The 14,208-nt window shown below is 46.3% G+C and overlaps 1 protein-coding gene across 7 annotated transcripts in view; it reads left to right on the top strand.

Annotated features, from left to right (window-relative positions):
* ppfibp1.S (PTPRF interacting protein, binding protein 1 (liprin beta 1) S homeolog) overlaps positions 1–14,208 on the top strand; it is a 40,751-nt gene that overhangs the window by 9,434 nt on the left and 17,109 nt on the right. For 2 of the 7 annotated variants that reach the window (XM_018254158.2, XM_018254157.2), the window contains exons 2-13: positions 2,688–2,772; positions 2,994–3,199; positions 7,078–7,164; positions 7,325–7,438; positions 7,558–7,689; positions 7,880–7,981; positions 9,472–9,564; positions 9,897–9,989; positions 11,352–11,469; positions 13,106–13,167; positions 13,464–13,548; positions 13,709–13,857. In XM_018254158.2, coding sequence (XP_018109647.1) covers positions 2,709–2,772; positions 2,994–3,199; positions 7,078–7,164; positions 7,325–7,438; positions 7,558–7,689; positions 7,880–7,981; positions 9,472–9,564; positions 9,897–9,989; positions 11,352–11,469; positions 13,106–13,167; positions 13,464–13,548; positions 13,709–13,857 — 1,305 coding nt within the window. In that variant the 5' untranslated portion in view covers positions 2,688–2,708. 7 annotated transcript variants of the gene reach the window in all.

The raw sequence follows: 14,208 nt of genomic DNA, 5'->3' as shown, positions 1-14,208 counted from the left end.
TAAGCACTCACCCCAAATCTCCCCCTAATTGACCTTCAGACTGGGCCCCCTTAGCTCATAACAAGGTTACAGATATATAGAAACATTGGGGTGTCACCCTGCTATAGTTCCAGGGGTACCCAGGGTACAAATAAGCACTCACCCCAAATCTCCCCCTAACTGACCTTCAGACTGGGCCCCCTTAGCTCATAACAAGGTTACAGATATATAGAAACATTGGGGGGTCACCCTGCTATAGCTCCATAGGAAACAATATTTTGCAGGTTTCTTGAATATGGAAAGAATAGAGTGGACGGGGCTGAGTTTAGACAAGAGGTGAGAGGGGCAATTACATAAACAGAACTTTTATCGCTATTAATATTCTTATTTCTCAGTGTTGGTGAGAAGTTGGGAGGGAAGGGGTTCTGCATGGAGCACAGTCTCATCTTATTCCCTTCCATCAAGTCGAGTCTTGTTCTCACTTACATCATTATTATTATAGGGGCTGTCACGAAACTGCCAGTTAAGCTCCTTCTGCTCCCAGTTTAAAGGGAAATATGCCCCATGTATCCATTACATTCACACAAGGCTACCTACTGTGCCCAGCGGGTGAGGGTATATGCGCTCGTACAGTAGGTACAGTAGGTATGTGGGTAGGTAGTTTGTGTGCAGGTGGGGGAGGGGAGGGATACACAGTCCCAGTACAGTAGGTACAGTAGGTATGTGGGTAGGTGGGTATAGGAGGGGGAGGGGTAGGTAGATAGACATTAGATATGATATGTTGCAGGATTATCACTGATTGGTTGGATCCATTAGGGGCCCCTCGGGTGCTGAGCAGGACAATTAAGGCAACGTCTGTAATGTAATTAGTCACAGAACAGGTCGGATGAGCAGAGTCTGTACTTTACTTTCAGTCCGTTTGTCCCGCAGGGATTCCCATCAGTCTAATGGCACTGAATCTCTGGATGAGGTTGGGCAGCTGTGCATTCTGGGTAATGAGGCAAAATTGCTTGGCCTGTGCCAATCTCTGTCCTCAGGGAGAGGGAACATTAGGCCAGGGTCCAAAGCGCCAATTAAAGGAAATCTGTCAGTTTTTACCCAAATACGGAATTAGTGCAGGCGCCATGAGGGGAGAATGGGGTGGAGCCATGATATAATGGGGCGGAGCCGGAGGATAATCCCACTGCTTCAGCTCTTGAGTCATTTGTTCAAAATAATAATCAGTGGATTGTCTTGTGGGTATTTGTTTCTTATTCCTCTCCCTGCATTTTATATAGTTCTACTGCGCCCCGTCCCACTGAATCATATGGAGAATCATTTCTTTTATATGGCACCTCCCACCTATAGGTACAAATACAAATATACAGAGAAGGAATGTTCTGGGCACACAATAAGCTATACCCTCATACTGTACTGTCTAAGGGAATCAATATGGCACCTCCTCCTCCCATATGTATAAATACAAATATACAGAGAAGGAATGTTCTGGGCACACAATAAGCTATACCCTCATACTGTACTGTCTAAGGGAATCAATATGGCACCTCCTCCTCCCATATGTATAAATACAAATATACAGAGAAGGAATGTTCTGGGCACACAATAAGCTATACCCTCATACTGTACTGTCTAAGGGAATCAATATGGCACCACCTCCTCCCATATGTATAAATACAAATATACAGAGAAGGAATGTTCTGGGCACGCAATAAACTATACCCTCATACTGTACTGTCTAAGGGAATCAATATGGCACCTCCCTCCTCCCATATGTATAAATACAAATATACAGAGAAGGAATGTTCTGGGCACACAATAAGCTATACCCTCATACTGTACTGTCTAAGGGAATCAGTATGGCACCTTCTCCTCCCATATGTATAAATACAAATATACAGAGAAGGAATGTTCTGGGCACACAATAAGCTATACCCTCATACTATACTGTCTAAGGGAATCAATATGGCACCTCCTCCTCCCATATGTATAAATACAAATATACAGAGAAGGAATGTTCTGGGCACACAATAAGCTATACCCTCATACTGTACTGTCTAAGGGAATCAATATGGCACCTCCTCCTCCCATATGTATAAATACAAATATACAGAGAAGGAATGTTCTGGGCACACAATAAGCTATACCCTCATACTGTACTGTCTAAGGGAATCAATATGGCACCTCCTCCTCCCATATGTATAAATACAAATATACAGAGAAGGAATGTTCTGGGCACACAATATGCTGTATACTAAATGTAGAGGCAGTGGGACCTGACTGGAATCTCAGATAATAACCAGGGACACGTCCCACTTACAAACTGTTATGGCCGCAGATCACTATCTGTCATATGAAACTGTCAGATGTGGATTTCTGGCTTTGTAAACAGTTCTGTGTGATGTTCTAGGCCTATGACCCGGTCTGGTTCTGTCACTGTGGGGTGTAACTTTGTTTTGGGAAGGTGCCGGTGGAGTTTAATGAAGGAATTTGGTGTTTAACTGTTTCACTCCCAGAGAGGAAGGAAGATGCACAGTTTGTTGTTACATTGTTAATATATTTGCTGTTAGTCTTGTGCCCATTATTATGGTTCTCCCCTTAGACTCCTGACTGCTCTCCTACCCCTGGCAGGGCCATTTTCTGATGGAGAGGGGCAAAAGACAAACAGATTACCAACCCCCCACTAATGCCTAAAGTATATTTTATTGCAGGGGTCGCTGAGCGGCAGGAACATGATGTCGGACGCAAGTGAAATGTTGGCCGCGGCCTTGGAGCAAATGGACGGAATTATTGCCGGTGAGTAGAATACCCCCCCCCCTCCCCAATCACATTCACCCGGGGGCAGATATGTCCCTATTCTGTGCTACTGGGGTAACTCAGGTAGTTCCTTCCAAATCCTCCCCTGGGGTTTCCTAGTATTGACTCCATTCATTTGCTTTATTATGAATCACGCCCACAGACTTCAGGCCACACCCCCTGTTACTCCTAAACTGGCACTTTTATTTGCTCCCCCATAGGCTCCAAGGCCCTGGAATACACCAATGGGATATTTGACTGCCAGTCTCCCACCTCCCCGTTCCTGGGAAGTCTGCGGGTGCTGCAGCTCATCGAGGATCTTCGGGGGATGTTGGAAATGATGGAGACGGATGAGCGGGACGGACTGCGCGGCCAACTGCCAGATTCTACTGCCGACGTCCTGGTGGAGTGGCTGCAGAGTCACATGGTACTGAGACCTTTCATTGTGTGTGCACCCCCTGTATATTCCCCCATATATAACCCCCCAACTGCTATGTCTCCCTTGTTATGTGTGCCCCCAGCTGAAATTGGCATGAACTGGGTAACCTGGTGCCGGCAAGTCTGACTGTTCGGTCCGTTTGTAGATCTATTGGCCAAGAACCAACTCATACTGAGCGGGGGCCTTAGCCGGGACATGACTGTGCCCATAAAGTCCACACACTGTTATTATTCTGTATATATTGGCTCCAACTCCCTGTCACCTTCCACCCTCGTGCCAACATCTCCCCCTCCTCTTATTTGCTCTGACCTTTATACAGATCCCGGGATTAGTCTCACAAACAACTGAACCTTAATCCTCCTTTTGTGCTGCAGTTGGTCGTCATTATATGGGCCCCTCTCTCACCCTCACACCTGCCTCTAACTCACATACTTGTGCCCTGCCTGTGCCAATCCTTTTGTATCTCTCCCTCCATCCTGTGTATCTCTATGATCTCTGCCATGAGTACCAGGAAATACACTCCCCCGTGCAAAGGAAGTAGAGACAGTCACATGAGTACCAGGAAATACACTCCCCAATGCAAAGGAAGTAGAGACAGTCGCACGAGTACCAGGAAATACACTCCCCCGTGCAAAGGAAGTAGAGACAGTCACACGAGTACCAGGAATTACAAAGGAAGTTGAGACAGTCACATGAGTACCAGGAAATACACTCCCCAATGCAAAGGAAGTAGAGACAGTCGCACGAGTACCAGGAAAAACCCTCCCCCTTGCAAAGGAAGTAGAGACAGTCACATGAGTACCAGGAAATACACTCCCCTGTGCAAAGGAAGTAGAGACAGTCACACGAGTACCAGGAAATACACTCCCCTGTGCAAAGAAAGTAGAGACAGTCACACGAGTACCAGGAAATACACTCCCCTGTGCAAAGGAAGTAGAGACAGTCACACGAGTACCAGGAAATACACTCCCCAATGCAAAGGAAGTAGAGACAGTCGCACGAGTACCAGGAAATACACTCCCCTGTGTAAAGGAAGTAGAGACAGTCACATGAGTACCAGGAAATACACTCCCCTGTGCAAAGGAAGTAGAGACAGTCACACGAGTACCAGGAAATACACTCCCCAATGCAAAGGAAGTAGAGACAGTCGCACGAGTACCAGGAAATACACTCCCCTGTGTAAAGGAAGTAGAGACAGTCACACGAGTACCAGGAAATACACTCCCCTGTGCAAAGAAAGTAGAGACAGTCACACGAGTACCAGGAAATACACTCCCCTGTGCAAAGAAAGTAGAGACAGTCACACGAGTACCAGGAAATACACTCCCCAATGCAAAGGAAGTAGAGACAGTCACACGAGTACCAGGAAATACACTCCCCTGTGCAAAGGAAGTAGAGACAGTCACATGAGTACCAGGAAATACACTCCCCCGTGCAAAGGAAGTAGAGACAGTCACATGAGTACCAGGAAATACACTCCCCTGTGCAAAGGAAGTAGAGACAGTCACATGAGTACCAGGAAATACACTCCCCTGTGCAAAGGAAGTAGAGACAGTCACATGAGTACCAGGAAATACACTCCCCCTGTGCAAAGGAAGTAGAGACAGTCACACGAGTACCAGGAAATACACTCCCCTGTTCAAAAGATGTGTGTTTATATATATATATATATATATATATATATATATATATATATATATATATATATATATATATATATTGTTTGCTGACTTGATAATTGCTGTGCAGCTCATTTCCAAAATGAAAGCTGAATATGACACATCGCTGAGGAATACAAGCTTATAAAATATAAATATTGCCCTCAGTTTGTCACGTGGTTATAAATTGGGTCAGAGGAATCCTATTATAGGGAGTCGCACAGAAGCCTCTATAAGGTGTGCGTTGTATAAGGATTGTCCCTGTCTATCTAAGGCCCAGTGATCATCTCGGTTTCATCAGAACCAAAGAAATCCAACAGAACCATTGACCCCAGGAGAATATCAGTAGTGTTATTGGGCACCACTGTATAATCTGTGACCCAACTCAGAACCAGATTTATGTTAAATGTACTGGGGCGAGACTGGGGCAGTGCCGTGCAACAGTACAGCATTAGCGCAGGATTCGCATGCCTGGAATTCCTCTCCTCCCACTCATGTAACCAACGCTGCAGCCCAAAAGACTTTATCCATAACTCAGAGACGCTCTGCTTTAAAACATATAGGATCTGTCCCAAAGAGCTTACAATTTAGTTGGGAGTAGGGAACATAGTTCCGTCTGAGCTCCTTTAACAGGGGGCTTGGATTTTGGGGTTGGGGGCAGATAACCAGAGGTATAGGTTTAAAATGTGACACTGATGCAAGAGACAGCCTGCGAGAGTGCCAGGTCTGCTGAGAGAGTTCAGGGGAGCCGGGGGTTGTTTCATTTATAATTTGAGCTGAAATATAAATCAGTTCTTAGGCCCCTCTTCGCTTCCCCTTTCTTACTGTTTATCCAGATGAAAACTGAAAGATTTCTATGGAAAATACTTTCCAATTGTGCCTTGGGGAGGGGGGGCAATGGATTTTCCAGGCCCAGTTGATCCAGCACCCCCCCCCCCCCAGTACAGTCCTTTCCCCCTAGGCCTCATAATTCCCCATTACACTAGTGATTTTCCTTGTGAGTTTGGCACAAGTGTTGCCTTTGGCAGAGAGTTTAATTGGCCTTTATTCTGGATACAATGTATCAGCTCTGGCCGTTCTGGTCGGAGCGTCTGGTCGGGTTTGGCTCATGGAAACACTGAATGGTGGAGCTGACAGATGTGAGCGCATAAAATTTGGTGGAAACAAAAAGGGAAAGGCCGGGGCGTCTGGCGTGACTGATGAGTGGGGAGTCGGGTTGTGACAGTGCAGCGTCTCCATTTCACCTGCTGCCGTCTCCGGGGAGGCTGCTCTGCTGGGTTAAGGCTGCACTGCTTGGGGGTTAACGATAAGTAACATGAACCTGGTGCCGGTGGCCAAAATGGAAAGAGTCTGGAGAAGCAACAGGGGGCAACTTCTTATAAAGAGGGTAAGTTTTGTCTGAGGAGGGAAAGGATTTTATTTGGCCTTGAAATTGTCTCTTTGATTCCTGAGACAGAGAGGACTGAACAAGCGTTTTAACCCTTTTATTGTCAGTAGATTACCCCACTTTATTTGTCTTTACTGCCAGATCAATTTATGCTCACTTTTCTTTCTTTGGGGGGGAGCTTTAATTTTACCTAAAAATACTATATATATATATATATATATATCCAACAAGGCTAAATCTGTCTGTCTGTGGCACTCTGCAAGGCTTTGTCAACATTCAGCATTATTGAATGAAAATATTTGAAAAGTACAAAAAAATGTCCTCACAGCTTGCCATTTACTGCACCTCTTCTCCTGCGTTTCATCAGACCCAGCGGTATAACACCCGAAATATGAACGCCGGGGGTCTTCCGAACAGTTTGATACCCTATATGCATAGGTTTAGCCAAGTTTGTGGCAGGTAGAGGCCCCCAGACTGGATGTGGTTCACTTTGTGTGTTTGTGTGTTTGTCATGGGAACAGATGAAGGGGTTTCCATATAAAAGGGTCAGGGGGTGCACTGGGGGTGATGTGGTTCAAATTTGTCAGCTGTTGTCTGGAGCAATTGTTCCTGAGCTTGACTTATCTTTAACATTAAAGATCTCCCAGCCTCTGGAAATGAATTGGTTAATGCAGTTAAATGTCTGAGTCAGGGCAGCAGTGCATGTACCTCACTGGCCCCGTGCAAAATGATGAAGCTGATTAGTGCAACACATTGTGTGTCCAAACTGCTCCATTGGCTCAGCAGCTTGCACTCTAACACTTGCACCTGTTCCCTGCCAGGTAAATGGACACATATCCGGCAGCACCGACATTTGCCAGGAGAGGTTGGCCCGGCTGGAGAACGATAAGGAGTCATTCGTCCTGCAGGTACAGGAATTGGGTGAAAGTATAAAAGACGCCCATAAACACCAGGGCACCCGTATATACTGGGGCACCTACATGGAGACTGGGAACTGAGCATAATCATCCCTATACTGCACTCAGTATCCTTCTTCACTCACCTGCTCCTTTCCTATTGGTTACTCAGGTGAGTGTCCTAACCGACCAGGTGGAAGCTCAGGGGGAGAAGATCCGGGATCTGGAGTTCTGTCTGGAGGAGCACAGAGAGAAGCTGAACGACACCGAGGAAATGCTCCAGCAGGTACAGGGTTAAACCAATGAACTATAAGTTCCTGTGAGGTGACACCAGTAGGAGAATGCCAGCTGGTGGCCCAGGGGTCAGCGACCCCATAACCACTTTAACCCTTTCTCCTCCTGCAGGAACTTTTGAGTCGGACCTCTCTGGAAAGTCAGAAACTGGACCTGATGGCGGAAATCTCTAACCTGAAGCTGAAGTTGGTCTCCGTGGAGAAAGACCGCAAGGAGTTCGAGGAGAGGTACAAGGACACGGAGGTGAGTGGGGGGTGGGCTCCGAAATATATCGGTTGGCCCAAAAACTCAACATTGTGACCTCTGTAGGCAGATGCAGGGGTTCCGGTGTCAGATGGTGACATTGTAGGTGGGATATTTCTCTGCCGGGCCCCCTGTGCTGGTGCCACCCTCTCACTGCCACTTCTCTCCCCTCCCCCGTCTCTCGACTCAGTCGCTGCACAAAGTCATAGCGGATCTGCGGCAACAGATGGAGAAGGTTGAGGTGGAACTTGCTCTGTTCCAGGAGAAAAGGTCACAGTACGGAGATCAGGAGGTGACCCCCCATTAATACTGTGCATGGGAGTGGCCGCATGGATTTGCTGTCGATCCTTGGGGGTGTCCATGCTCGGCCACAACAGGGCTCCAGGAGCGCAGCTCTCCTTAAAGGGGATGTTCACCGTCTAACACTTTTTTCAGTTCAGTTGGTTTCAGACAGTTCACCAGAAATAAAGACTTTTTCCAATTACTTTCTATTTTCTATTTTTCTAATCATTCACTTTCCAAAGCAGCTCTGGGAGGGGGGTCGCCGACCCTGTAAACTGTTCTAAATTGATACATTTAGTTGATATATTTCATCTTTGTCCCTGCTGAGCAGAATCTCTGAGTGACATTAAAGGCAGCTGTTAGACTTGATACAATAGTTACACTTATATTCCCCATAGATCCTACTGAGAAATGGATCAACCAATTGTATCAATCAATTGTATCAACCAATTGTATCAACTTAATGTAACAAATTGTAACAGTTCAGAGTCTGCCCCTGACATTCAACTTCAAACTTAGATTTTGGAAAAACGGTAAAAAATAAAAAATGGAAAGTAATTGAAAAAAGTCCTTATTTCTGGTGAACAATCTGAAAACGATTGAACTGAAAAAAAGTGTTTGCAAGGTGATCATCCCCTTTAAAAGTAAATGGATTTATTCTAAGAGCAACACCATTTATATTGGCCTGGTCAGTCTGGGACCTAATAGGGACCTGCTGCATTCAGAGCTCTGTGCTGCACAATAATGCGTACAACCTTCCCTGCGTTTCATGCTGCAGCTTGTCGCATGCTGAGTGTTTGCCTTTGGGAAGACGTTGGGTTTGTGCATGAAATAGTGCCCCTAGCAACCTGTATCCAAGGCCACGTGTCATGTGATTATCATGTATTATATGAGTACCGTATGAGGTTGAGCTGACATATTGATATACAGTATGAGGGTATAGCTTATTGTGTGCCCAGAACATTCCTTCTCTGTATATTTGTATTTATACATATGAGAGGAGGAGGTGCCATATTGATTCCCTTAGACAGTACAGTATGAGGGTATAGCTTATTGTGTGCCCAGAACATTCCTTCTCTGTATATTTGTATTTATACATATGGGAGGAGGAGGTGCCATATTGATTCCCTTAGACAGTACAGTATGAGGGTATAGCTTATTGTGTGCCCAGAACATTCCTTCTCTGTATATTTGTATTTATACATATGGGAGGAGGAGGTGCCATATTGATTCCCTTAGACAGTACAGTATGAGGGTATAGCTTATTGTGTGCCCAGAACATTCCTTCTCTGTATATTTGTATTTATACATATGGAAGGAGGGAGCTGCCATGTTGAGTGCATGATGAGGGAGTAATGATTAGTTGATCACTATATATAATGACATTTCAGTGAGTAGAAGTAATGGTGTAGTTGTTTGAGATATCGATGGGAATCTTGGGGTCACTCCCGTATGACCGTGGGTTTGTGTTGGGGTCTAATACTTGTTATTGCCCCCCAGGGACTGGTGCAGGAGATGAATGAGCTGCGACTCCGAGTCTCTGAGATGGAGAATGAGAGGTCTCAGTATGAGAAGAAGATGAAATCTAACAAGGTAGATACCGTTCCTCCTGCTGGTACCGACTGATTTCCCTAATGAAAGTGACCAATGTAATGTGCGTAATCAGGACCTGCTATATAGATAAATATTAATTATTAATGAGAGGGACACGTGTCAGATCCATTAGACAGCAATTCTGTGCAACATTCTCTGACCCCCGACATATCACTACATTTGATCAAACAGTAGAAACCTAGGCAGAAAACACCGTATCCACATTAGTTTTGGTCAAGTATCTACTTCCCCTTTAATCTCTGTCTCTTGCAATCTGTTTCCCTTTGTCCCTCTCGGGGGGTCTCGTCTGAGCGCTGTCTCTCTGTTCTCAGCCTTTATTGGCCAAGCTCTCGAGCATGAAAATGAAGGTGGGGCAGATTCAGTATGAGAAGCAGCGCACGGAGCACAAGTGCCAGACCCTGAAGGTGCAGTAGTTGCCGAGGTGTCGGCGACCCCTTGTCTGAGTGTTGGTAACGCTTTGTGCATCCGCCCGTTGCTGTGATTCCCGCCTGCTGCCCCATACTGCCCTCTTGTGGTCGGAATGTGTTACATCCGGATATATGGGGCTCATTTACACAAATTAAAGGGAATATAAACCCTTTGTTTTATTTTAGGGTTTACTTCCCCTTTAAGCTGACTCCACTATATCCTGAAATTGGCTGCAGTTCTGCAGTGTTACAATCAATGTTTCCATATGGAACCGCATGCAGCACGGAATAAACCGCATTCTCGTACGTTTGTGGCGCCGCCCATTTCCTTCTGCATTTGTTTTATCCAGATTTAAAGGGACAGTATCATTAAAGGGGTGCTTCACCTTAATGCTAACTTTTAGTATATTCTAAAATGGACAAGTCTAAGCAACTTTTCCATTGTCCTTCATTTTTTTTTATAGTTTTTGAATTATATGCCTTCTTTGACTTTCCAGCTTTCAAATGGGGTCGCTGACCCCATAAACAAAACAAATGCTCTGTAAGGCTACAAATGTATTGTTATTGCTACTTTTTATTCCTCATCTTTCTATTCAGGCCTCTCCTATTCATATTCCAGTCTCTTATTCACATCAGTGCATGGTTGCTAGGGAAAATTGGATCCTAGCAACCAGATTGTGGAAATTAAAAACGGGAGAGCTGCTGAATAAAAAGCTAAATAACTCAAAAACCACAAATAATAAAAAATGAAAACCAATTGCATATTGTCTCAGAATATCCCTCTCTACGTCATACTAAAGGTTAACTTAAAGGTGAACAACCCTTTTAAAGGGGCCAGACTTGTAACGTTGTATCTCATCATTTTCACATTATTGTCACATTTCTAAACTGCCAATCAAACAAGTCCAGGCCACAGTACTCAATACTTTCTATCTCTCCGCCACCTTCCTTCCAGATTCATTCCATTGCCCCGGTCTCTCGTCTGCAGGGGGAACCAGAGGGTGGCGCTGTTCTATTGCAGCCCCTATAGCAAACACTGGGGCAATGTGATGGTAGTGTCCCTTTAAGATTGCTTGTGTATTTAAATGCCCCCGTGTTGGCAGACAGGACAAATAAAACCATGCCAGGGGCTGGTACTTCTATACGTGGCACCTGATTGGGCAGTACGAGAGGGGCTTCAGGGGACATCACCTCCAGTTGTATGATGTCATCAGTTCCAGTTTTAGGGTGTGGACCTGTGGGGGTGAGTTTCTCCCCGACATTGAGAATAAAGACTCATCCGGCCGTGTGATTGGATTATTGTGGCACGTCTTCCCCCCCCCCAGTGCCATTGTTTAACTGCTCCCCGTGTCGCTGCAGGATGAGCTGTCGCTGCTGAAGGAGCAACTGGAACACAAGGAGGTCGATATAAAGACACTGAAGGAGAGTGTAGAGCGCCCCCCGGAGGTGACTGACGCAGTCGCAGGGAGTGAGAGAGGTGAGAGATTCTTCCCTGTTTCCTGACAAACATCTCACAACATGGGGAACTACTGATTGGAGAGGTTATATGTACTTCCTGTCTGACCATGGGAAAGAGAGCAGCCCAGGAGCAGGAAGTACCAGAATCAAAGCTCTGAACATTGATAAGCACTGGGTAGAGACTGTGTATGCACTTCCTGCTCTCTTTCCCATGGTCATACAGGAAGTACAAACACAGTCTCAACCCAGTGCTTACCAACATTCAGAGCTTTGATTCTGGTACTTCCTGCTCCTGAGCTGCTCTCTTTCCCATGTACTTCCTGCCTGACCATGGGAAAGAGAGCAAGCACTGGGTACAGACTGTATGTACTTCCTGCTCTCTTTCCCATGGTCAGACAGGAAGTACATGCGAAAGAGAGCAGGAAGTACAAACAGTTTCTACCCAGTGCTTGCTCTGTTTCCCATGGTCAGACAGGAAGTACATGGAAAAGAGAGCAGCTCCGGAGTAGGAAGTATCAGAATCAAAACTTTGAATGTTAGTAAGCACTGGGTAGAGACTGTATGTCCTTCCTGTCTGACCATGGGAAAGAGTGCAGGAAGTACATATAGTCTCTACCCAGTGCTTGCTCTCTTTCCCATGGTCAGTCAGGAAGTACATGGGAAAGAGAGCAGCTCCGGGGCAGGAAGTACCAGATTCAAAGCTCTTCTAGTGATTGGGTAGAGGCTATGTACTTCCTGTCTGACCATGGGAAAGAGCAGCCCAGGAGCAGGAAGTACCAGAATCAAAGCTCTGAATGTGAGGAAGCACTGGGCAGAGATTGTATTTACTTCCTGTCTGACCATGGAAAAGAGAGCAGCCCAGGAGCAGGAAGTACCAGAATCAAAGCTCTGAACATTTGATAAGCACTGGGTAGAGACTGTGTATGTAGTTCCTGTCTGACTATGGGAAAGAGAGCAGGAAGTACATACAGTCTCTACCCAGTGCTTGCTCTCTTTCCCATGGTCAGACAGGAAGTACATGGAAAGAGAGCAGCCCAGGAACAGGAAGTACCAGATTCAAAGCTCTGAATGTGAGTAAGCACTGGGTAGAGACTGTATGCACTTCCTACCTGACCATGGGAAAGAGAGCCGCCTAGGAGCAGGAAGTACTAGAAGCACTGGGTAGAGACTGTATGTTCTTTCTGTATGACCATGGGAAAGAGAGCAGGAAGTACAAACAGTCTCTACCCAGTGCTTGCTCTCTTTCCCATGGTCAGACAGGAAGTACATGGGAAAGAGAGCAGCCCAGGAGCAGAAAGTACAGAGATTCAAAGCTCTGAATGTGAGTAAGCACTGGGTTGACTGTATCTACTTCCTACTTGACCATGGGAAAGAGAGCAGCCGAGGAACAGGAAGTAGAAAGAACCCAAAGGTGATTTACCCTTTAACACCAGGGCAGGCACATGAGCTGTTGCTTTTAGTATCGTGTGGGTTTTGCTTTATAAACACTGAGAGACTGGGTGATCTGCTTGTCACCCCCCACCATGCACGCTTCTATTTTTGGGTGTTTGTGGGTAGAAATGACGGCTCTCGGGGGGTTACGTCATTACTCTCTGCCAGTGAGTGGCCGATTGGATCCTCTCCGACCCACAAGCTTCTCTGTTCTCTCCCTGCAGATGTCGAGGTGCAGAAGATGAAGAAGGCAATGGAATCATTAATGGCTGCCAATGAAGAGAAGGTGCGTAGCGCAGCCTCATTCTCATGACTTTTATTTGCCCACCCCCTGTGCCACCTGAGAAACCTTGTGTGATCCCCTCACTTTACTACATGAACCCTCCCTGTTGGACTACAACTCCCAGCATCCTTTAGCAGCCAGTAGCACATATCTAGTGCCATCCTACATACAAATGTTTTCTACATCTGCAATTTGCTCCTGGGTGTAAAGAGCCACATATAAAGGGGGAGACGAGTTACTGGCGAGGGCACCCCACTTTCCTGGCCAATCACATTATGACTCTATATTCCCCCCTACAGGAGCAGAAGATCGAGGAGCTCAGACAGTCTCTCAGCAGGTACAAGAAGGTGCAGGACATGGTGGTTCTGGCGCAGGGTAAAAAAGGTAAATTCTTCGTTTATTGCAACGTGTGAAACTGCAGTGTAATGCGCGTGTGCTGCAACTCCTGCGCCGGCTGGTTCAGTGGAGACATTAAACCAATTTCCCCTTTATTCCCAGCAGTTTAGTGGGATTCTGTACCAACATTTTGGGGTTTAATTTTCAGGCAAAGAAGTGGAAAGTGACGATTCTGTGATATCCGGCTCCAATTCTCTCGTATTTGATGGCAACACGCTCAGCGACGCTGACAAAAGCCCCTCCCCTCTCCCTATATCCGCCACCCCAAGCCCAGAGGAACTCCCTGTGGATCCGCAGGTAAGTGCCTGTGACCGGGGCAGTCAGTAGGGGAGTGTGGCCCTTTATGCAGAATTCTGATGTTACAGTTACATCGTATCCGGACTCCGTTTATACTGGTCTGACTTACAAGCAGCCAATCACTTTGTGCAGGTACCAATCCTGCTGGGTCAGTGGGTACAGGGAGTAGCTGTGGGTGCAGGGAGTAGCTGTTGGTGCAGGGAGTAGCTGTGGGTACAGGGAGTAGCTGTGGGTACAGGGATTATCTGTGCCCACAGGGAGTAGCTGTGGGTGCGAGGAGTAGCTGTGGGTACAGGGAGTATCTTTGGGTACAGGGAGTAGCTTTGGGTACAGGGAGTAGCTGTGGGTGCA

This window comes from Xenopus laevis, chromosome 3S, assembly GCF_017654675.1.
Source record: "Xenopus laevis strain J_2021 chromosome 3S, Xenopus_laevis_v10.1, whole genome shotgun sequence".
Taxonomy (NCBI): Eukaryota; Metazoa; Chordata; class Amphibia; order Anura; family Pipidae; genus Xenopus; species Xenopus laevis.
Note: the sequence above shows the minus strand (reverse complement) of the source record. Positions and strands in the feature narration are given on the sequence as shown.